Raw genomic sequence first — 25,103 nt, 5'->3', positions numbered from 1 at the left:
AATGCCATTGTTTGGTTATCTTGTAAGATACAAACTCACAGCTATAAGGATGCTCTAAAGTTAATGGATGACTAAAGGCCCAATGAATTTTACAAGTAAGAACTCTGAGAGGCTAATGACAGAAAAAGGCCCACTATATTGGATCATGGCTGAGAATCCAATGGCTGGGGGATAAAAAGTAAAAATTTAAATAGTTATGCCATTATCTTTTCCTTACATACAGTAGAGTTTTTAACTGATGATTATTTAGAGAAAGTTATATCTAAGAAATATGCTTTAAATCCATTTGATGGAGAGAACACATGTGAGGTTTATTAGATGTCAAGATATCCAATGCCAAATAGAAAAGTCCGATCACTTGCCTATGTGATTCTAAACATAAAATTGCATGGTAATACACAATGGTTCATTTGGATGTGTGAACTACTGAAGACAAGATCTTAAATTCAGTCATTCAGAACCATTAATAACAAAAAGTATAAGAATTAATCTTGGAAGCAATTGAAATTACAGGTTTGTTTTTACCACCCTAATGATAAATTAACTGCCAGTGAAGAACACAAATGAGGAGGAAAACAAAGTAAATCAATAATCTTGTGTCAGTGATAAGCATTTGCACGTTTTTTAAATACTATTCTATGCTATGTATTGGAGATTAAAGAGAAAAATATACGCAGCTCTTGCCTTTAAGGAGCTTATAGTATAGTGAAGGAATATTTCTTTTCTTCCCTCCATCTTAGTTTTCATGCACAAAAATATTAAGATTCCTTAAAAAGATCTAAGGAAAGAGAATAATATATTGCCATATTTTAAGTGTCTTAAGTTGCATTAAACTGGGACATAAGTGGCTTTGGACAATTAGAATAGCAATGTTTCTATTTGGTACTCTTTAAATATGTGATGCATTTATTGGTCATCATCATGTTTTATGTTTTAGAAAGGTATATATATACTTGAGGTGAATATGAATTCTAACTCTTATATCTTTATGACAAAAATTAATTCATCATTGGTATAATAATAAAAATAAGATGGAAAACAGTGTGTATTGTACTCAATGTATTGTATTGAGTAGTCAGAGACCTAGTCATTAGAACTTTTTTTTAATTGGCCAAGTCATCTCATCTCTCAGTCTAAGCTGTTTCTATCTTTTAAAAAGAAGAAATAAAATACACATGCCTAAAAACAGCACGTGTGTAAATGCCTGATAAGTATTTGCTTTAAGAGGAATATCTAAGTTTGAAAAGAGTTTTCTGTAATTTTTCTCCATTATTAAACAGTAAACGCATTGCAGGCAGGGATGATGCCTGTCATCTAGAGAGTTCTCCATAAATGTTTACCTATTCTCCTGTGCACAGATTCCAAACTTTCCTGGAGGAATCAAACTGCATGGTGGAGAGGGTGGTTGAACACATTCAGATGTAGAGTTAGTGAGTCAATTACATTCTTGACAAGTACCTAGAAAAAATATATCCCGCACTCGCAATTTCAAATTTAGTCAAATGGAAGCAGCCTTATTGGTTTCAAAATAAAGTTTTACATAGAATGTGTTGTTTGCCACTAGTGTATCACCAGGGCTAACCAATGGGTAGGATATGTCCATGAAAATGTTTTTTGAATATTAGTACCATGCATCCACCAGTTATTTTGCTCTCTTTTCCTATAAGCAATGGGAGGGGTTGGTGGGACCGCTGGCAGGGTTAGAAATGAAGTTTTCAAACTTAAAGAGTTTTACCTAAGGAGATAGCACTTATGGCTATAGCATCAATCTCTAAAGGAAATTAATATTCTAGACTTTATAAAGAACAAGCTAGACTCCTCATACAGAGTAAAAGGAAAATTCCTTACAATGACCTACAGGGCTCTGCTTGGCAGACACACTGGCTTCCTGCAGTTCCAAGAAACCTCCACCTCAGACCTCCATACTTAACGCTTTTGCTACTTGGAAGCAGTTTCCTCCAGATTACTACAAGACTTGCTCTTTCTTCTCTTTAGGTTTTTGTTCAAAGGTCAACTTTGCAATGAAGCTTTCTTTGACTTCCTCACAACTCCCAGTGCCCTTTTCCTACTTTCTTATTTTTGTTGTCTATATCACCGTATAACACACAAAAACATTATTATTTTTTTAAAGATTTATTTTATTTATTTATTTCTCTCCCTTTCCCCCCACCCCAGTTGTCTGTTCTCTGTGTCTATTTGCTGCATCTTCTTTGTCCGCTTCTGTTGTTGTCAGCAGCACGGGAATCTGTGTTTCTTTTTGTTGTGTCATCTTGTTGTGTCAGCTCTCCGTGTGTGCGGAGCCACTCCTGGGCAGGCTGCACTTTCTTTCACGCTGGGCGGCTCTCCTTACGAGGCGCACTCCTTGAGTGTGGGGCTCCCCTATGTGGGGACACCCCTGCGTGGCAGGGCACTCCTTGTGTATCAGCACTGCACGTGGGCCAGCTCCACACGGGTCAAGGAGGCCCAGGGTTTGAACCGCAGACCTCCCATGTGGTAGACGGACGCCCTAACCACTGGGCCAAGTCTGCCGCCTTATTTTATTGTCTCTCTGTAACAGGATATAATCTCTAAGAGGGCAGAGATTTTTGTCTATTGCAGAGATTGGCAATTTTTCATAAAATGTCAGTTAATAAATACTTTAGGCTTTGTAGGCTGTGCACTTTGACATAACTAACTCTGCTATTGAAGGGCAGTGATAGACAAGATGATATGTAAATGAATGGGCATGGCTGTGTTCCAATATAACTTTAGTTATAAAAACAGGCGTGGGCCCTAGTTTGCTGACCCCTGGTCTATTGTGCTTATTGCTCTAACCTCAGTTCCTACAAGAGTGCCTGGCAAGTAGTTGGTGCCCAATAAATTTTAGTCGTTTTTGGATTGAGCTACTAGAGAAAACAGAATTAGTACAAACTTACTGAAAAGGTACGAGACAAATGAGGATCCTTCATTAGGGTGATCTCTTTCATAACCATACTTTTAGAAAAGTATTGACAGCAAAGCTGTGGGAATAGATATTTCTAAAACACTTGAAATTTATTTAGGATTTGGTGATGTTTGGGAATTTATATTTTGCTAATGTTGCTATAAAGAATACAGAAGATAAAACCTTTGTAAGTAATTTGAAATTATTTTGATGAGAAAATTTAAAAATGAAGGTATATACAAATACCAACAGAATAAATGATCACTTTCTCAGAGCACAGAATTAACAGCTGGTAATGATTTGCAATATTTTCTTCAACTTTTTTTTTTTAATAAATGAAATGTTACAGATTAAATGGAATTCCTTGACCAGCTCTAGTCCTGTTTCCTTCCCCTCTCCCTAGACATAACTACTATCATGAGTTTGATGTTATCCTCATGAAAGTTTGATATATACATGTACACACAAACACATATATAAAATAACCTCATATATATATATATATGAATATTATGTAGTGTTTTGGGTATCTCGAAATTTGTAAAAACTATTTTAATTTAGAGAATTATTTTGTACTCAGTATTATATTTTTAAGATCTATCCTTGTTGGGGGTGTGTGTGTGTGCAGTTCATTACTTTTAACTATTATTAATAGTACATTCTGCTGGAGTTGTAGTTGGTGTCGGGGTTTAAGATATATTTAGGGGATCTGAATCTCTGGACTGACAATGTGATAGCCAGGCCCTGAGCCTCAACAGACTCCAGCACCTACAATCTGACTTATTGGACTCACCTCACTCAGCTAAGATGGAGTTGAAGAAGGACAACCACCACAACATGGAGCCTAGAGTACCTACAACTGAAAACGGGAGGATTGCATCCAGTATCCATGAGGAATCTGAGCCTCCTCTTGACATAGAGGTGCAATGGACAGAACCAATCCAATGTCCACAGAGAAAAGGTGGCATTGGAGTGGGAAAAGTGGACATGGTGGCTAATGGGTATGGGGAATGGCAGGAAGAGACGAGATGTGGAGGCGTCTTAGGGACTTGGAGCTGCCCTGGATGGTGCTTCAGGGGCAATCACCGGACATTATAAATCCTCACAGGGCCCACTCGATGGAATGGGGGAGAGTATGGGCCATGATGTGGACCATTGACCATGAGGTGCAGAGGTGCCCAGAGACGTACTTACCAAATGCAATGGATGTGTCATGATGATGGGAATGAGTGTTGCTGGTCGGGGAGTGGTGGGGTGGGGGTGGTGGGGTTGAAGGGGTCCTCATATATATATTTTTTAATGTAATATTTTTACAAAATCAATTTAAAAAAATAGTACATTCTATTGTAAGTAGATAGCATTTCCAAATGAAAACCTTTCCAAAGTAGAAACTACAGAAGGACAAAAACTGCAAGGCTATTATTAAATTATTGGCATAAGTCTTAATTATTTTTCAAGGTTGTCCATATCGGAATCTACTTTGCTCAAGTCTTTCATCAAAGAAAAGAAATAAACAATCTGAGGAACATAGGAATTCAGCATCGTTTTACTTTTCCTGTGCTAGAAAAAAGCTTATGCTGTAAAATGTCAATTCTATTATTAATTTATGGTAAGTGTTGCAGTAGCATAACTCACTTCCAATATTCAATTTATTCAGATACATTTTAAAACATAAGATTGGATATCATAAGAGACTTTCAGTTACCCAAAACATTAGTGGTCTCTCTAATAGCACAACAATGGCAAATATTTTTAAATGGAGTTTAAAAGCTAAACTCAGCAAGCTGAAATTAAATCTGGGTCTACTGATCCAAAGTATCAGTTTCCTAGAGCTTTGAAATGGAGTATACATTTTCAAGAAGCTAGATACATGATGACCTTAAAAAGAGCCTGACATATTTCATAACATCAAGGAATGGAAGGAGAAAGAATGAAGAATTCTTATGAAACATTTGCAGTCCATAAAACATTTCAAGAAATGTTGTGTCAACCTATGTTAAAAATAGTTTACTTCTGATGTGCTGCTGTGTCTATAAATTGAGAAAGTGAAGGACCTTTCAAATCTGTTCTAAAATAACATTAAGAGCAGATATACTTTGTTATTTTTGTATGTGTGTTGGGGGACCGATTATAGTAAAGACTTACCTAGCATGTTATTAAGTGGAAAAGTCCACCAAACCATACTTTCATGCTCCCATAAAATAGTGATATCTGATTTTAATGGCCCAGGAGATGGGGCCATCATTAGCATATACGGTGCATTTGGGCTAATGAAAAAAAAAGGCAGTCCTTTATCCCAGGGCTGACAACTTTACACTGGGCACCCAGGGGAGCACAGTTGTCTGATCACACTTCTTCAAAGCACAACCTAGGCAACTATGCAATGGAAGAAATCCATAAGGGCCGTTGGGATACTGAAAGAGCCACTAAATGTTTCCTAGTTCTAGCACTATAGGGTTGCACTGTAGTTAAATACTTAGAAATTAATATTTTAAGAATTATATAATAATTAGCAGGTACTGAGCACCTCCTTTGCAATAGACTCTGACCTGGTGATTTTACCTATTCATTTTTCTAATCATGTCAGGCCAGGTATGGTATCACTAGTATTATGTCTGTTGTATAACTGAAGAATGGAGACTCAGAGAGGTGAGGCAGCACATTCCTTGGACCACAGCAATTTAATGCTCTGGCTTATAAATGCCTCAAAAGAACTAATATTTAAATGTCAAGTATTGAACTTTTGCTTCAATTGGCTTTTAAAATTAATGCTCATTCTTTCAAAAATTCCTTTTTTCCCCCAATTTATTGCTTTATGTTTGTGTGTAAATGTTCCTTACATTTTGATGGTTTTATTGCTTCATCAGCCAGTACATCTCTGCAAAAATCAGGCTGTGGTTTAATACTTCACCATCAATTAGTAGAACTTAGTATAAGAATGACCATATTTCCTCATAAAACTAGTATCAACTCTTTCCACCTTCATTTCTTTGGAATCGCTTCCATGGTTGCCATTTGGTTACTTCTTCTGAAAATAAGTACCACCCAAATCCAGGGAAGTTTCTTTTGCCAATAGTTAATTGGAATTGAAAATAAGTAATATAAATTTGACTCCCCTAAGTTGATTCAAAATTAAAGTCATTTAAAAAATAACAAGTTAGAAAATTAGATTATTACATTTTCTCAGATACTTATATGTTTGGGTTTTACTTCACAAACTAACTTTAAAATGTCACCTGTTGTGATATGGTCTTACTATTCATGATTTGTATGCAGCTAGTAGCACTTGTGACTCTCCAGGCTAGTTCAACTCATCTTTTGCCTGTCCTACTGGATGAATCCAGTAATCATATGCTTAGATTTCATAGCAAAATTAAATTACTGTAAAAGTCTTAAAGAACACATATTGCTATTTCTGTAGTTATCACTGCCCAGAAACATTTTGGTCCAAGCACCACACTGAATAGCATTGTACTATACTGCACTTATGGGTAATTAACTCCTATCACTTTTGCAGTGACAGTCCTCTAGATTGCTCCACTTGCTTTTAAATCAACACTAGGTGGACTTTAGTTCATGCTTTACAAGGAGTAAGTGCAGGGTTAATTATGAGGAATACGTAGATAAGGTAGGGTCTACTTTCTCTGGCCTTTCTCCCTATTCCTCTTTCTCCATCACAAAGTTCTCCCAGGCATTTTGTAGGCACAGCATTCACGACAATCCTATTCCAGTGCCAAACTCTTCCCACCCCTAACCAGCAGTGTTAGGGGGGGTTTAGCTAATACCAGTGTCTCTAGGAAGTGATGATGCTGGCATTATTGTAATAGAATCAAAGTGTATTTGATTAAGGAAAATAATTCTAAGGCAAAGAATATTTTCCAACACTGTTCCAATTTGATTTTTCTAAGAGAAGTCTACAAGACTTTCAAAAATCTCAACATGCACAGTGACTACTAAAATCTGAAAAACTTTCATAGATCTGCTCATCTTCATAATTGCGTTAGTAATAGAAAATATGCTCAATTGTTGGGAAGAATTGTATGGCAAAAAAGAAAGCAAATACAATTTTTTAAAAAGAAACCCATTACAGGTAATTAGTTTTGCAATCGAGTAGCAAGTTATAAAGAAGGAATATGGAGGTGGGACATGAGGGAGATAATTAGGAATGTTTTAAGTCTTTAGAATAAAAGATTAAAAATGAACAACTCATCTCAGTAATCCTGTGGGAATTCACTTATTTCATTTTTTGCTTCAGTTTTTCTTATACTTGAAATTATCTAATAAAAGTATATTAAACACAATCAAGTCATGCAATTTTGATGAAATAAAAAGGAAAGAGAATAGTGCACCATTTTTTAAATAGGAAATTAGAAGCATAACTTCTTTTGAATTAGTAATTCTTATGCCATCCTCTTGTTACTTTGGAAAGGTTTTTATCTCCATGGCAACAACTGCATAGAAAAACACCATATTCATTTCCATCAGCTCCCAATGTGAAAGATTAAGCCCATAGCAAGTTAGTATTATAGTATACAAAAAATTATGAATATAACTGAAAGAATATATTTTTAAAAAGATACAGACAAGATAACTTCCATAGTAAACCAGCCCCTTGAAATCTACTAGCTTGGGAACTATATTTAATTAGCATGCTTTGGAGATTTTATATCATATGAGAAAAAATAAATGACAATTTATAGCATATGTAAAGAGATATAAAAAGTGAAAATTGCCAAAAGCTGTAAAGATAAGGACAATTTAATTTTGACAATATTTTACCCTGGCATCATTTACATTATACCAATAAAACAAAGTTTTCAAAGAAGTTAGAATTTTATTTTAGCAAAATGGATCTCTATAACAAAATAAATGAATTCAGACAAACAGCTGATAGTAGAAATGTTCTTCTAAGATACCACTGGTGATTTACAAAGCAAAAAGAGACATAGATATGGGATAAAACAAAAGAGTTACATTTTCACTAGCAAATGAAGAATCTAACAAAACTCTGAATAGCAGATATTTACTTTTCCCCAACTCCCCATCCCCCAACTTTTCTTAGCTTGGTTTCTTCTACTTCCATATTTCCCCCTGCTGTTTCTGCTTTTACCAGACTTAATTGGGCTTGATGTTCATGAAAGAAGAAAGCAGTAGCTGCAAATTTTACCAGCCTGAATACAATGAAGAATCTTGAGACCAACACCTCTTTAAACAGCAGAAGTTTTATAAATCATATCTACATTGAAAAATTTGATAATGAGAAAAATATGCATAGTACCTTCATTCCTACTTTGCCCTAAATTATGAGGTCTCCAAAGTGAGTGCCCTTATCACTGTCATCCCACCCTTCCCATATGTCGCTGAGGTGGAGGTGCTGATCTAAGGCCCATATTTACATTAGTGCCTTTGATTTCAAGCTCATCTGGTTCTTCTAGATTATTTATTATTGTTTCCTGTTGCTTGAACCTTCATTTTCTCCCTATACATTGACTTCCTAGCCTCAGTTTTGTAATAATGTAATGTGGGAAAAAGTCTTTTTCTTGGTCTTTCCAAATGTGGTCTAACCCCTTCCCTATTTATACCTTAGCTTTGAAATGAATACTCCATAATCACCTGACTTTCTCAATTCTTACTACACTCCAAAGACCCATGAAATATGTACACCTCTGCTAAGTACAGCCACTCTTAGAAACCAGCATACACACACACACACACACACACACACCATATTATGTGGTGAGGTTAATCTTTTTTCTTTTTTTTAAAAAAAGATTTATTTATTTATTTCTCTCCCCTTCCCCCCCATCCCGGTTGTCTGTTCTCTGTGTCTATTTGCTGTGTCTTCTTTGTCCGCTTCTGTTGTTGTCAGCGGCATGGGAATCTGTGTTTCTTTTTGTTGAGTCATCTTGTTGTGTCAGCTCTCCGTGTGTGTGGTGCCATTCCTGGGCAGGCTGCACTTTCTTTCGTGCTGGGCAGTTCTCCTTACGGGGGGGCACTCCTTGCATGTGGAGCTCCCCTACGCGGGGGACACCCCTGCATGGGGGCACTCCTTGTGCACATCAGCACTGCGCATGGGCCAGCTCCACATGGGTCAAGGAGACCCGGGGTTTGAACCGCGGACTTCCCATGTGGCAGATGGACGCCCTAACCACTGGGCCAAGTCCGCCGCTGAAGTTAATCTTATTAAGATTTTCATCACATCTTCACTTCCGCTCAAAAGCTGCCAAGGACTCTGCACTGCCAAGGTAAGGATTGCGTTTTAGTCCACTCTGGTACAGATGCTGTTGATGAGGACTAGGTGCACCATTCTTACCAGCTGCAGGGGTTGGCTGTTAAAGGCTTCTACCTGCAGCCTTCTCCAAAGGCTTGCCCTATCTACCGGAGCTTGCCTTACCTGGAGATACCTGAGGAGTTACAGCCCCCTCTCCACACACTCAATGTAGCTGTGTGTATCAAAGGCTAGGCCCTTGCCTCAAGATAGGCCACATTCTGTGGTGCCCCAGAATGCCATCTGGCTGATGCCAGATTTCTCCTGAAACCACATTTTTGTCTGTGCCCTTCCTCTTCCTTTGCTTTCTTACAGGTTTCTTTTATAAATCACTGGCACAAGAATCTCCTTAGGCTCTGCTTTTAGGGAAACCTGACCTAAGACAACCTCCAAGGTACCTTGTTTATAACAGGTATTTATAATGTTTCTTCAATAAATAAATAGGCTCTCAGATCTCTCTGAAAGAAGGTGTTTGTCCAAATGTGGTTGCTTCCTTCACTGTAGATCCTCTCCAGTTATTTTCTCTTTTTTCCCAGTCTCTAATTATTAGGCACTTGTCTATTCCTCTCACTGTAAAAATTTTGATTTGATTGCATTTGTAAGACTCTCAAATTCTTCTGGAGATAAACTATAAACATGATTGAATAAATGCACAAAGCTATTGAAATGTTTCTGCAAAGATCTGAAACACTGTAGAAAACACGTGGCCAATGGAGAGTGTGAAATAATGGACCTCAGGATGGCAGGAATAAAAGTATAGAAATTTTCTTCAGTGGTATCCTATTCTTTTCTTTATACTTTCTAGGTTTAACTCTCTTAAGATGGCATTATAATTATTGAATTTATACAAATGATATGCATTTATATTATTGAAATCATGTGCTTTAAAGGCATTAAATAGTGAAGTGCATGTGGCTCAAGCAATTGGGCTCCTGTCTACCATATAGGAGGTCCAGGGTTCGATACATGGGGCCTCCAGGTGAAGGCAAGCTGGCCTACATGGTGAACTAGCCTGCACAGACTACTGCCCTGCGCAGGAGTACTGCCCATGCAGGAGTGTTGCCCTACATGGAGAGCTGGCCCAGCAAGATGATACAACCAAAAAAGACAGAGAGGAGAGACAATAAGAGATGCAGCAGACTAGGGAGCTGAAGACACAAGAGAATGATTGCCTCTCTCCTACTCTGGAAGGTCCCGGGATTGGTTCCTGGAGCCACCTAATGAGAATACAAGCAGACACAGAGGAACACACAGCAAATGGACAAAGAGAGCAGACAATGGAGGGAGGAGGGAGAAATAAATAAATCTTTAAAAAAATAATAAATAAAGGCTTTAAATATACTTGAAAATATTCATTTAAATTTAGTCCTTCTTTTTCATGGTCCCATAGACACATTACTAACTCGACTTAAGCAATGCAATAACAATCCCTGCTAGTGTAGAGCATACATGCTTTAGTGATTTTAGAACTGCAAATGATAATACAATGTAATGATCACAGCCTATGTTGCATACGGTTGTGAATTTAAAAAGCACAACACCATGCTGAACTTATCAAATACCAAGTGGTGAAAGTGGATATGGCTCAAGTGATAAGGCCTCCGCCTACCATATGGGAGGACCTGGGTTCAATCCCTGGGGCCTTCTGGTGAAAAACAAGAGAAAGCGTGCCTGTGTGGTGAACCAGTGCCTGCATTGTGAGCCAAGTGCCTGCACAATGAGCCTAGTGCCCATGTGGTAAGCCAAGTGCTGATGTGAGTGCCCACATGGTAAGCCGAGCACCCATGTGGGTGCCCGTGGGATGGGCCAATGCCCGCGCAGTGAGCCGAGTGCCCATGTGAGTGCCTGTTGTGGTAAGCCAAGTGCCCACATAGCAAGCCAGTGCCTGTGTGGCAAGCCGAGTGCCTGTGCAGCAAGCCAAGTGCCTGCATGGTGAGCCAGTGCCCACGCAAGTGAGTCATGCAGCAAGATGATGTCGCAACAAAAGAGTGGCAAAGGGGGGAGTCAAGGTGAAGCACAGGAGAGACCAGGAACTGAGGTGGCTCAATTGACAGGGAAATTCTCTCCACATCAAAGGTCCTCAGGATAAAATCCCAGTTAATCCTAAAGGAGAAAGATGAGAAGAGAAGACAAAAAGAGAGAAATAGATACAGAAGATCACAAAGGGAATGGACACAGACAGCAAAAACAGCAGGGGAGAGGAAGGGGGGGGGGAAGGTGAGGGGGCGGGGAAGAAAAATAATTAAATTGAAAAATGTAAAGAAATACACCAAGTGGTTGTCAAAATCTAAGTAAAAACTTGCTGGTTTTTAAGGAAAATGAGGAAAAGTAGGATTTACGCTATTTCTGCAGAATTCAAGAATCATTCTGAATACTGTTAGGCCAAGAAATTTGGAAATAAGGATACTTTCTTGTTTGCTTACATCACATAAAGAGACTTTTCTAACTTCTCTTAGAATTGCAGCACCACATTTATTTTGCAATAGCTTTACTCTCTCTGATAACTGAAATATTAAAAAAACACTAAAATTCTTTGAAATTAAAATTTGCTTTGAGAATTTTCTGATACCACTTGAGGGAACTCAAAATATTATGGAGTTTGTTCAAAGTTGAGGTCATGCATTATTTATTTGAAACGTAACTTGGTGGCTTTGAAAGTCATTAGGCCACATAAATGTTTCAGTTTCCAAATACCTTGCATTTCAGAAAACTTGCATGTTTATATTTCCCAAATTGATTAATAACTTGTAATTAATTCTTGGCTTTGGCAACCACCCACACATATATTCCCTGTGTCCCCAATGGAAAAACAGCTTTCTACTTGACACCAAATGGCTCTTAAAGTGTTGAGGTTGATGTTCTGAATAAAGATATTGATGCAGGAACATTAAATAATTCCACCACCTTGGTAGAAAATGTAAGTGTTTCTGTGGCAAAGTAGGTAATATTTATATGGCTCTTTCATAAGATATCTGTCACCAGAGTGCATTCAAAGTGCCTCTGGATTAATCCCATGACATACCTGGGGGCTAAATTCTGATAAAACAGATTCATTTAGATTGGAATCTTGAGTAATTTTACTGAGGTCACAAATTAATTCAATCCCACAGCTGGAAAGGTAGTACCTCTGTCTTCTGCTCCAGTGCCCCACTGACCAGGCAATGCTGGTTCACAACTTTTGGTGAGGGATAAACAGAGAATAGGGACAGACTTGACACTATTTATACTTTGGGGAGGCCACAAAAGGATCAACTGTATCAATCTACATTTGTTTCTCATAAAGTGTGGCCTTATTGAAAAAAAAATAAAGTGACTTTTTAAGTCAGTGCTTTGGTTAAATTCTCAATATTCTGCAAATCTGGGTTTAGGTATGAGACCTCAAAATAGAGGATAGGTGTTTCTTATTATACTGAATATTTAAAGAGAACAAGTAGCTCCATAACTTTGGAGAATCACTGAATGAATGCTTCTGGGCCTCAGTTTCCTTATTTAGTGTCCTGGAATGACCTCTATAGTTCCCTCTCAGCTCTAAAACGTGACGAGTTGATGTTTCTGAAATGAGTCCACAACCCAGGCCCATCCTCCTGAGCTGCGCTTTTGGGCCTCAAGGCGTGCAGTCTCCAGTGTGCGTGCCCATGAGATGGCGTACTTCCTACAGGAGAGACCAGTTGTCGGACCTATTCACATACATAAGTAAGTCATAGAGAGTTAATGAAGTTCTTTTGTTGCAGTACAAAAGTATGACTTTGACCTTTCATTTAAATAAATGTAAGAACCACAGCTCCTTGTGGTTTAGCTATCTCTCCAAGTATTATTGGAACAGTTTTGGTTACAATCTCTTTTTCTTGTTGACTAGCCTTCTCAGGGCACTTCATCTCTGCTTCATGTGCACTGAAGAAACTCATTAGGTAGAGTGAAGTTGATCCTAACGGATGACAGCCATACTGTCACTAAGTAGCTTCGATAGCTAACTTTATCTAAGGGATGGCCTGTTCTTACATGGCCTGGGCTGCATCTTATACTATGTCTTCTAGCATTTTTTATCCTTTGATTTATCTTTCCCACTAGTAAAAAGTGTGAGACAAAATTAGAAGATTCTTGTCTTTGCTACACAATTACACCTTGTGGGCCAACGTTGGATATTAACTTTATGAGCTTCTTTCACTTCTCCTTGCCTTACTTCATTGCTTCCGCAACCATATTTGATTCAGTTTTGGGAGCCACCAACCAGAGTGAGCAGGATGACCCAGGCGGCAGGAACCAGGAGCAATTGAGAAATACACATTTTCTGGTAATAAAGACCAAAATCATTCCTTGAAGCTTTTTAAAAAGTTTTCTCAAATTCTGATTCTTTATCTTGAGGGGCAATTAACTTGAAAGAATTCCCAAATGCTATTAAGAAAACTCATAAATATTAAACCATACCTCATGAGGTGAAACAGTTGATGGCAAGGTCACATGCTTATTGAAGCCTATTTGAGGTCTCATGAGTTAGGATAATGCAAGACATACTTTTGTTCTGAGAAATGTATCATATGACAAAAGGAAGAAGACTGTTAGGCAATTTTAATGTTCTCTATTGATTTCCCACTCAATCATTGAAATGAGGAATAAAATGATGGTACATATGGATGTCTTTATATTCACTTACTCTATTGAACATACAATATACAGCACTCAAAGAACATAAAACAAGAATTGAATAAAGTCAAAATATAAATGTGTATGGTCTGTACATGACATAATGACACAGATGCTATGTGATGTTTAATTTCTTCATATTCCCAAATGTCGTATTTCATACAAAGAGAATATGAATGTAAAATAAAGCATTAGATGATTTATCCTATGGTATAATTTATACTATAGTATGGTTTTCTCCCAAAGTGACCAATTCAACTCAATAATAGTTTTTGCAATAATGTATCCTTGACCTTTTATTAAAGTTAATTTTAATAGTCCCATAGGTAAACTGGGGATAACTAGATAATCCTAAATGACCAAACGAATTTCTAGAAAGACAGCAGTAAAGGTAAAGGCAGTATTATCAAGAATTGAAACACCAGTGAAGATTGCCCAAAGTCTGCTATGGAGAGTTGCAAATAGAAATGCTGGGATTAATGAAGATTTGATTATTTTTATTCATTGAGTGTCATATTTGGTTTTGAAAATTCAAAAAAGATGTTGGAGAAAGTTGCACAGCTCTTGGGACCTGAAGTGGGTGCACAATTTTCCAGGTACTCATCTAGATACGTCAGACAGGATCAAAAATAGCATCTCTTTTAAACTCTCAAGGTAATCCTTGAGGAGAGATCTTGAGGAAATTTCATGGGAAGTAAATGGAAAAAAATGTCATTTATGAACTAGGAAGCCTATAACATGTACAATAAACAAGGACTACTAGTTGTACCTCTATGATGTTATTTATAACAAATGTATATTTACAAACTTATATGTGGATCTAAGCCAAAAAAGCCTCTTTCCTATAATTTGTGTTCTCTCTAGGACCAGTGTTAAAACTATGATTTAAAATAATTCATTGATTTTTTCCAGCTAATAATACAAATTCTAAGTACAAAGACACTAGTCATAGCTTTAATGAGGTAATAGCAAAAACAAAGAGTATCTACAGCTGCAAGCAAAACAGATTCTTCCATCTGTCCCATAAAATCTAAGTGCTCACTCAATATGAAGCAGAGCTGGCATGACCATCCCAAAATACTCAAGACTGAGACAGGAACAAACAAAAGGGGGGAATGCAGCCATGGACCAAAGTAGACTAACAGTTATTGTAGTAATGGAAGAAAGATAGTGGTTACCAGAGGTTCTGAGGGAAGGGGAGGGAATAACAGACAGAACACAGGGCATTTTTAGGGCATTGGAATTGTTCTGCATGATATTGTGATGATGGAGACAGGCCATTATACATTTTGTCAAAATCTATGTAACTGTATGGTGCAAAGTGTAAACTATAATGTAAACTACAGACCTTGGTTAATAGCAACACTTCAATATTTGTTCATCAATTGTAATAAATGTACCACATTAATGTAAGAGTTATTAATAAGGGAAAACGTGGGAGGGGGAGGAGAGAGAGGGGTATATGGGAAATCCCCTATACTTTCAATTTAGCTTTTCTGTACTCTAAAACTTCTTTAAAAATAAAGTTTATTATATGAAAAAAAAAATGAGGGAATGAAATTGTGGATACCCTCACTATACATTTTAAAGGTCAATGAAAAACAGTTTTACAGTCTCCCTCTCATCTTACTGTGCAATTAGCCAAATTACTTCCTGAAATGGAAAGTTCATCACTATTCATTCTTTTCTCTACAAGACTGCGGCCACAGAATTTAGGTTGTGTAAGGATATTTAACTGCAGACCATTGTTAGTGGTTTCTACTGGGCCCTGCTTCACTTCATTGCAACCATGAGTCATTCTACAAGTGTGAAGTTAACTCTGTGGAATAAGCTATGCTAAAATATGATGAAAGGATTTTTTACTCTATAGTAAGGCAGGTCTAATTTGCCTTACTGGCTTGCTATGTTGTGTAAAGTTTTCACTGAATATGGTTGGACTTTAGGGGCATAGTTTCACTTGGAAAATATACCAAGTTCAATAAAAATAAACCAGCTTAAGGAAAATTTTGCTTATTATGAGTCCCACAGTATGTGTTGACTTCATAGAAGCAATGATTTTAATGTCCTTTTCTGATAGGGATTGATATAACCTGTAGCAGTTTGATATGGTTATGAAATCCAAAAATGTATCTTGTATTATGTTTGTAACCTGATCTGTACCTAGGCATGATTAAGTTATGATTAGGGCTTTGATTGGGCCACATTGTTAGGGCATTGTGTCCCCACCACTTGGTGGGTGGAACTCACAGATAAAAGACATGGCAAAGGACAGAGTTGGAGGGTTTTTGATGCTGGAGTTTTGATGTTGCGGTTTGATGCTGAAGCCTTAAGCTGGAGCCCCAGGATGTAAGCACACAGAGAAAAGAGAAGCCAGCCGCAGAAAGAGAAGAATGCCGAGCCCAGGAAGAAGCAAGCCCTGGGAAGAGAGAAACCCTGATCCCAGAGAGAAGCAAGACTCCGGAAGGGAGGAACCCAGGAAGCCTGAACCCTCACAGACATTGGCAGACATCTTGATCCAACATGTGAAAATAGACTTTGGTGATGGAAGTAACTTATGTTTTATGGCCTGGAATCTGTAATTCCTACCCCAAATAAAAACCAACCAATTGGGAAGTGGACATGGCTCAACTGATAGTGTCCATCTACTATATGGAGAGTCCAGGATTCCATCCCCAGGGTCTCCTGGCCCAAGTGGTAAGCTGGTCCACACACAGTGCTGCCATGCATGAGTGCTGTGCCATGCAGGGGTGCCCCCATGTAGGGGTGCCCCATGCACAAGGTGTGTGCCCCACAAGGAGAGCCACCCCACGTGAAAAAAGCACAGCCTGCCCAGGAGTGGCACTGCACACATGGAGAGCTGACACAGAAAGATGATGCAACAAAAAAGAGATGCAGTTTCCCAGTGCTGCCTGATAATGCAAGTAGATGCAGAACACACACCCACAGTGAAAGCACACAGAGAGCAAACCTCCAGGGGGAAGGGGAGAGAAATAAATAAAATAAACCTTAAAAAAAAACAACAACCAATTTCTGGTATTTTGTATCAGCACCCCTTTGGCTAATACATAACCCAATAATTATTAGAATATCATTTCTTTTGCTTGCTTTGTTTCAGCTAAAGCACATAAACTAGTTCAGAAAAAAACAAGCCAAAGAACAACAACAACAACAAAACCACACAAGGTATTTTTCTGTGAAAGTCTTGGTGAATGTATCCAAGAACAGTACAATTTATTAATAAAACAAATATTTATTGAGTTCTTGGCTACTTCAGTGATGAGAATACATCAACAATCAATTAGGCAAAAGGAAATTGACTACTCCACATTTATATATTTTTTATATAGTTAATTTTTATTAACTGGGCCTCAAAAGGTTTCTGGAGCATTAAGACATAGGTATGGACATCCAGATAAAGTATGATTTCAGGTAAAAGTTAAATAAAATGGGTTCAATGGAGGAACAATAGTGAAAACCTTAAAGAATTTGATGATTTTTAAAAAAAAAAATGAGATATTGCCTTTAGTTGAGCCCTAATATTCAGTTGCATATTTGCTTTATATTAAACAAACAGCTTCAGATCACTAGGAATGGGATGAGAATGATGATAGCTATCTCTTACACAGCATTTATTCATACCAGGTTTTACATATAACTCATTTAGTCCTCACATCAACCCTGTAGAGGGTATTACCATAATTTCCATTTTCTAACTGAGGAAGTTGAGGTTCAGAGAGTTTGAATAACTAGTCCAAGATCGCACAGCTAATGAGTGGTAAAGTCGGGATTTGAATTCAGGCAGTCTGGCCTCAGAGACTGTGCTGCAACTTCCATACTGTAACTCAAGTTTTCTGCACCATAAGAATCAAGCACACATACTGCCCACCTTGTCCTCTTATACATCTGCAGACTTGACCATCAGACTCCCACTTTGTTGAGGAAGTATGGTCTAGTTCCTTTGCCATAAAGTCTGGGCTGGTGCAAAGGAACACATCCTGACAGGGCTGAGGGCAGAGCAGGCTCAGGTTCCCTGTGCTGGTTAGAAGGCAAGCAATCCTGACCCCAGACACAGACTTCAAAGCCACCTTGATGTAAATACTTCTAGGGAAAGTAAAATCTGCACAAAAATGATGCAAGAGAACAATGGAGAGGAAGGTTGCCTGGAGAATTTCCAAATTCCCCTCACAGTCCCCAAAAAGGACATGTACAGCTAGAGAAAATAAACTGAGAGAAAGACATGAGGAGAGATTATAGGGGAATTAAAACTTAAAATTGCTGTCCAGGACCAAATTTAGGAATCAACAAGATGGAGTAAAAGAATGGAATATCATCTTGGTCCAACCAAATAAACTTCTGTCTTTGGCAAAAACGAACTGATTTCTCCAATAAATGTCTTTCACAGATCTAGTTATTTCTTTTAAAAAGGCCATGGTAGTTTCATTCTGACTTTGAGATAATTTAGACTTGTACTTAATGTAAAAAAACATATATATGTATAAATGTATAAAATAAAGGAAAAATCCAAAGATGTGTTAAAATAACGATCTTCTTTATCTTTTAGGTAAATATATTAGGAACATTAGGAGATCCTATAAAGAAGCTACATCTGATGGAACTTTTCTAAATGCCAGTTTTTGTGTGTGTTTTTTTTTTTTTTGATGTGTTTTGTATAAACACCTATGAGCATGTTCAGTTGCCTGAAATAGTCCACTTTCCACTAAGATGCTGCTCTGGGCTTCCAACTCCACCCTGCTCTTATTTTCCCCCCAGATTCCCCACTGCTGCCTCTTCTTCCTCACAATTTACTCCCTTATGCTCTTATATATTTTCTTGCAATTTTTATTTCCAATGCCCTCTCATTACTCAACTAAAACTTCTCTCTCACCTGCACCAATTTCAGCCACCTCTTCTCATTTCCAACATCTCTCCCTGAACGTTAATCACGTTGAACCCTCTGTGCATCTTGAAATTATCTCCCATTGGCTTCTTAGCATCACAGTGTCCTGGTCTCCTTCCTGACAATTCTCTGTCCTTGTCATGGGCTGAACAGCCTCTTGGCTTCCAACAAGGTGGTCCCCAACCTGTTCTCCCCTACAGCTCTCTGATATGTTCTCACCGTGGCTTAGGCTACATACTCAACATTAGTAGAATTTTAAAAATTATTTGTTAATTCATAAAGGATGTGAGACACAAAATGCACCAGCCAAATATTTTACCTGTGGGAGTTCAAAAAGGTAAAATAAAAAAATTTTAATGCCTTGCCAGATTCCAAGAAGAAAAATAAAGTCCACAAATATTAGATATACATGGCTGCTTAACACTGTTGAGGTTAAGAGCAGCTTTTAAGTTGAAGAAGCACATTACCTCTACACTTTTTAAAATGAATTCTTTATAAATTAAGATTTAGCAGCTTTAAAAACAAAATAATAAGTCAACTAGTGAAAATTTCAGACAGGTTTAGTACTTGCAAAAATATTTTTTAATTGTGCTTATAGTAATAGAAAACTCTGCACAAAGGAATAAAGAGAAAAAGAAAAATGAATTCATTAATCAGAATTCTTATGCTTTAATAAAAATAACAGGAACAATATTAAAATGTTTCTATAATGTTTGGTATTTTTCAAAGTATCTTTACATGTGACAGCCACGCTTGAAACTTACCATGATTGTAAGAAATTAGTAGAGTAATAGCTATATAATCCATCTAATGGTTGAAGAAAACCAACAAGTTAATGATTTGTCTAAAATCTGCTTTCCCTGAAGGTGTCATAAAAGCTTAATGTATAAGGTGTGAGATAGGGGTTTTCTTTCTTTTTTGTTTTTAAGAGTTATTCATTTCTCCCTCCTCCCTCCATTGTCTGCTCTCTGTGTCCATTCACTGTGTGTTCTTCTGTGTCTGCTTGTATTTTCATTAGGCAGCTCTGGGAATTGGTCCTGGGACCTTCCAGAGAGGGACAGAGGCGATCATTCTCTTGCGCCATCTCAGCTCCCTAATCTGCTGCATCTTATACAGCTGATCTTATACATTAAGCTGCTGATCTTATATATTAAGTTTAAAACCTGTGACATATTTCATATTTACTTGCAATAACCTTAGTGATAATCAATTCCTTCCTGGTCAAATACTTGTAATCAAAATGTAAGAGTTTTTTTGACAATGGATCAATGAGAAGAATTTAAAATTCATAGATTTTACTGTTTTTTCCCTCTGCAAACTTCAGTGAAATGGAAAAAGTATTGGTCTTAGCTTTCAGTATACATGCAAGAATGTATGTATGTATGTATGCAGACATATTCACAGACATGTATATTTTTAAAAGCCTAGGTGCTACCTAACTCTTAAGCAGAGAAGAAATGATGGCATTCCGATTGACCTAAACATAAATGAGTAAGAATACTCATTTTAAAAATTCATTTTTCCCCTTTAAATAGCTTATAAAGTAGATAAAACACTGAGCTTAATTGGAAATAATCATCTATAAATGTGGACAATGTCAATAATACCTGCTCTAACTATTTTGCTCAATAAATATAGCATTTGTAAAAGGGCACTAGTTATAATGACAAACTATGCCTAACAGTGTCGATAAAATTCCATTACATTCTTTAGTTTCTGACACTATATTACTGTTGGTAGAAGATAAAGTAAAGGTAATATAAATTTATCTAGACTATACCAATTTATAAATGGAGTAAATTTGCATAAAACAGTCATTGAACTTTAAAATATGAATAATTTCCTTCATAATTACCGTGAATAATACATAAGTTTAATTTATTCTTTAACCTACCTTCTTCTGAAATGCAAGCATTGATAGGGTACAATTTAAAAGTGAAGCATTATTATTTTTAAAAAGCCTCATTTGAATTTTTTTTCATTTCAGCTAGTATCTGACAAAGTCTCTCATAATTATCTTACAAGCTAAATGAAGAAATATGGGTGGAGAGGAAATACAGTTCAGGCTCATTTGCAACTGATTTGATTATCATGCCACAAAAATACCAATGGTGGACGAGAAGACACCCTCTGCTGGTGTTACTAGGGTTTTCAGGCCATGTTCTGACCAGGATTTTTAAAAATGATTTTAATGAAGACTTAAAAGAAAGGTTTATTAAGTTTTAAGGTGACCAAAGACTGGGAGCTATCTCACTAGAAAACAGGATTTAAATTCTTAAAAAAAGTCCCCATAGGACGGTATTGGGGATCACAATCCAGAAGATGAAAGGATCAGTGGACTGGGAGAGAGTGTAAACTATAACCCATGCTGTGTAGAGTGCTCCAAAATGCAATGAATGTACCACACTAATGAAAGAAGTTGTCCATGTGGGAGGAGTGGAGGGTGTGGGGAGTGGGGTATATAAGAACCTCTTATATTTTTTAATGTAAAATTTTGTATGCTCTATACCTTTAAAAAAAGATAATAAAAAATGAAAATAATATCAAAATCCCACTCATCTGGATCCAAAAAAAAGAAATGATGAGGATTAATTCCTACTCTGAGTTTCAAGAAGACAAGTCTACAGCAATAGAATAGGAGAAGATTTGACTTGGCAGCAGTTTTCATTAAAACAAAGATGGGGGTCAGGGCAAGGGAGACATTTTAATTGACCACATGTCAGTACAAGCCAAAAGGGCAATACTATACAATGAAGCATTGCTTCAATCCTAGGCTACAATAGAAGTGCTTTATCTATAGTACAGTGCATACTTGCCACATTTTACCCTACTGCAAATAAGACCAGTTTCATTCTTGATAACCCCTAGAAATTTAATGAGTGTGTTTTGGAAAAGAGAACTAGTATCTTGGGGGAGTGGGGCAAGAATCTATATGATAAGAGAAAAAGTTAAGAGAATTGGGATTTTGTTAACTTGATGAAAGGTATAATAAATGCACCTGATGTATTTGAAGGAACAGATTTGTATGTTGTGCCAGAGGACAGAACTTGAAGTAATACATAGAAATGACTACTAAACATACTTCAGGTTAATAGACTGGGACAGTAAAAAATAACACAGAATCTAGGGTCAGAATCCACAAATTCATGCCCTGGCTCCCTTTTTATTAGCTCTGTGGCTTTAGGCAGGGTACCTAAACTCTCTGAGACATAGAATACTCATCCATAAATTAACAGAAGTTGATAGTACATGCTCCATTTGCACAAAGACTTTTCACTAATAATCATATGAGAAAGCACACATAAAAATGTTTCTAGATTATAAAATTATTTGAAAATAGAAATGTAACAACAAATCATGAGAAAGGACACCCTACTGCTGAAAGTATTCAAGCAAAGCTAACCAGTTGTTGCTGTAGGGGATCCTTGTACTGGGGGATAATCAGACTAAACAAGACCAGAGAACTGAAGATTATTGCTATACTCCCAATTGCAAGTACAAATTATTCACTTACTGCCTATTTTTGTCTCAATCTAAAGCAGAGGTTCTTAACCAGGGGGTCTGAGACTGAATTGGAAAAAGTCATTTTATTATATTTGTTTTCTCTGACCTCTAACTGAAATCTAGCATTTCCCTCACATATGAATATATGCAATAAATTACAGTTGTATTCATTTCATATCACATTACAGTGGTTGCATACCTCGAAAAATTGCTTATGTTCATCCATACTTCAAAATTAGAGTAGTTGTTAGACCTGATGTTAGTTGAGTGTAATAAAACTATCTGCCACTACATTCTGAGAAGGGGTCCATGGTTTTCACCTGACTGGCAAAGGGGTCCATGGAACAAAATGGTTAACAACCCCTGATCTAAAGGCAGTGATAAAAGGAGAGTTACAAAGAGTCAATAATTTCAATAATTTGGCTAAATAATATAGTTAATAACCAGTCTTTACAGAATTCATAAATGGACTAGAAATCCACAAAGATACTTGTCAACTTAACTCGGAAACCCAAAATATGACCAATTGCTTTGGATCAAATTACAGTTAATTCATTTTACTAAAACTATACCTCTACATTTGTGCTGTCAATCTTAAAAACACAGAGAATTTTATGAATTGTAAAACCGCTGTCAAAGTCTCAAATCTCAAATTTCAGGCTCTAGATAGTTGATACTGTCCTTATGTCCATTTGCTTGCTATAATTTGGTTTTATTTTTACTAGTGTTCAGAAATAAGTAACCCCTGGGTTGGTAAAGCCTGCCAGTTGTTCAAAGTTTACTTACCCTCTGACCCTCTTTTCCAGGTGGACCTTGGGGGCCTTGCATCTCTAGAGAACCCTATAAGGAAAAAGTGACACATCTTAATAGAATGTTTCAAGTACACCTGCCTCAGGAAGAATATTATCAAAATTAATCCCTACTTAATTGATTAAACATAACTTTTAAAGTGACTTTGAGCTCTTCTAAAGTAGTTAGACATGTAATATGTTAATAACAATGATTTGACCTTTTTGGCTTCTCTTAGTAGATGACTCCAGCAAAGAAAAAAAAAGACAGCTTCAAACCAGGACTGAGGCCACATATTCACTCCCAGTGAACTCCTATATGATTGGAACCACGTTTCACCAAACTGTCATAAAAATGGTAACTATATTTGCAAGCAGGGAAAAAAATCTCTTCATATATTAAAACTCCATAGATGAATCCAATGAAATGGTTGAGAGTAGCTTTGTAAGTATGATCTAAGAAAACACATGGCTATGAGGTTGTATTCAAACATGTTTATTCATAACATTGTAATTGTTAGCATCACAGACATTATTTAATACTTTCTTATAACATTGTCAAATGGTGGGGAAATTAATAATTTGTTTCATATTATAAAAATGGCACAGGAAATACCAGGTGTCATTAATCTGGAAATCAAATCTTTTAGTTTTTACTATTAGACAGGAATTCCTACTCAAAATCATGACAGTGCTATTTTTAAAAAATCATAAACAGTATTCCTGGTTATCTGTTACTTCTTGGCTAGCTTCTTCTCAATCTCCCTGTTGCTTGTTTCCCCATTCAATCTTTAAATGTGGGAGATTTTAAGCTAATTTTCTTCTCGGTTCACATCTTCTTTCCATGAATCATATACTTGTGGGCTTCAGATTCTCTAGGCTAGTGACTCACAGATTTACAACCCCAGTTTATCTTCTGAGCTGGAGATCCACTTTGACAACTGCCTGGTTTGATATGCCCACTCAGCCATCTCACAGTCATCTGAAATATAGGATGTCAAAAACTGAACACATGACCCTCCTTCCTATACTGGATTTCCTTCCAGCGCTCCTCAACTCAATAAATACCCATAACACCCTCCTTGTACTCATGCCAGAAATCTAGAACTCATCCTCCATATTTTCTCTCCCAAACTTCTATCCTTCAACCAAGTCTGGTTGGTTTTACATCCAAAATATACTTTGATCCATCTATTTGTCTCCTTTGCTGCTGCCCCCACCTAGTCCAAGCCATTATTGGCTCTTGCTGGGTGTATTAATCAGCCAAAGGGGTGCTGATGTAAAATACCAGAAATCTGTTGGGTTTTATAAAGGGGTAGAAGCTTACAGTTACCAGGCCATAAAGTGTAAATTACTTCCCTCACCAAAGTCTGTTGCCACGTGTTGGAGCAAGATGGCTGCCAACGTCTGCAAGGGTCCAGGCTTTTTTTTCCTCTTAAGGTTCTGTGGTCGCAGCTTCTTCCAATATTAGCTGTAGGCTGGGATAAGTCTCATCTCTCCCTCAGGGTTTGTTTTTCTCTGGGCTCAGCTGCTCTGTTCTTTCTACAAGGTCAGGCTCTCTCCTGGGGCCTCTGCTATGTCTGGACCTGTCTTTACTCCTCTGTGTTCCCCTCCTTTGTGTTTATTTCCCAGGGCTTGAGCATTAAAACTCCAGCCTCCCTTCTCTGCAGTGTGGTTTCTCTGTGTGTCCCCACCCACTGAGGGGGCAGAGACTCAGCATCCGACTGACTCTTCCACAATCAAAGCTGTAATCATTATTTAATCAAGTAAAAGTGAAACCTCTGAACCCAAGATAATCTAATATGACCAGACCAGTTCACAAACATAATCCACTATCTATTTTTGGAATTCATAAATAATGCCAAAGTGCTACTCTTGGTCATCTGTAAGACGTTCCTACTTGACCCTTGATTGTCCCCACTTGAATCTCCCTATGATAGCCAAAGTCACCTTCAGAAAACCCAGCCTGATCTTCCCTGGTTCTCCACATGAAGAGATGAGTGCCTTGTTCCATAGTCTTACAGTGCCTTGTATTTTTCCTTTTAAGTTATTATCACAACTACATTTACATGATTGTGTAAT

The 25,103-nt window shown here is 37.3% G+C and overlaps 1 protein-coding gene across 1 annotated transcript in view; it reads right to left on the bottom strand.

Annotated features, from left to right (window-relative positions):
* Positions 1 to 25,103, bottom strand: part of COL19A1 (collagen type XIX alpha 1 chain) — a 376,839-nt gene that overhangs the window by 127,449 nt on the left and 224,287 nt on the right. Inside the window, exon 16 of the mRNA XM_023585875.2 lies at positions 23,020 to 23,073. Coding sequence (XP_023441643.2) covers positions 23,020 to 23,073 — 54 coding nt within the window. The remainder of the gene's footprint in view (positions 1 to 23,019; positions 23,074 to 25,103) is intronic.

This window comes from Dasypus novemcinctus, chromosome 11 (genome assembly GCF_030445035.2).
Source record: "Dasypus novemcinctus isolate mDasNov1 chromosome 11, mDasNov1.1.hap2, whole genome shotgun sequence".
In the NCBI taxonomy this organism is placed as follows: domain Eukaryota; kingdom Metazoa; phylum Chordata; class Mammalia; order Cingulata; family Dasypodidae; genus Dasypus; species Dasypus novemcinctus.
The sequence above is the reverse complement of the archived record's forward strand: the minus strand, read 5'-3'. Positions and strand labels throughout refer to the sequence as shown.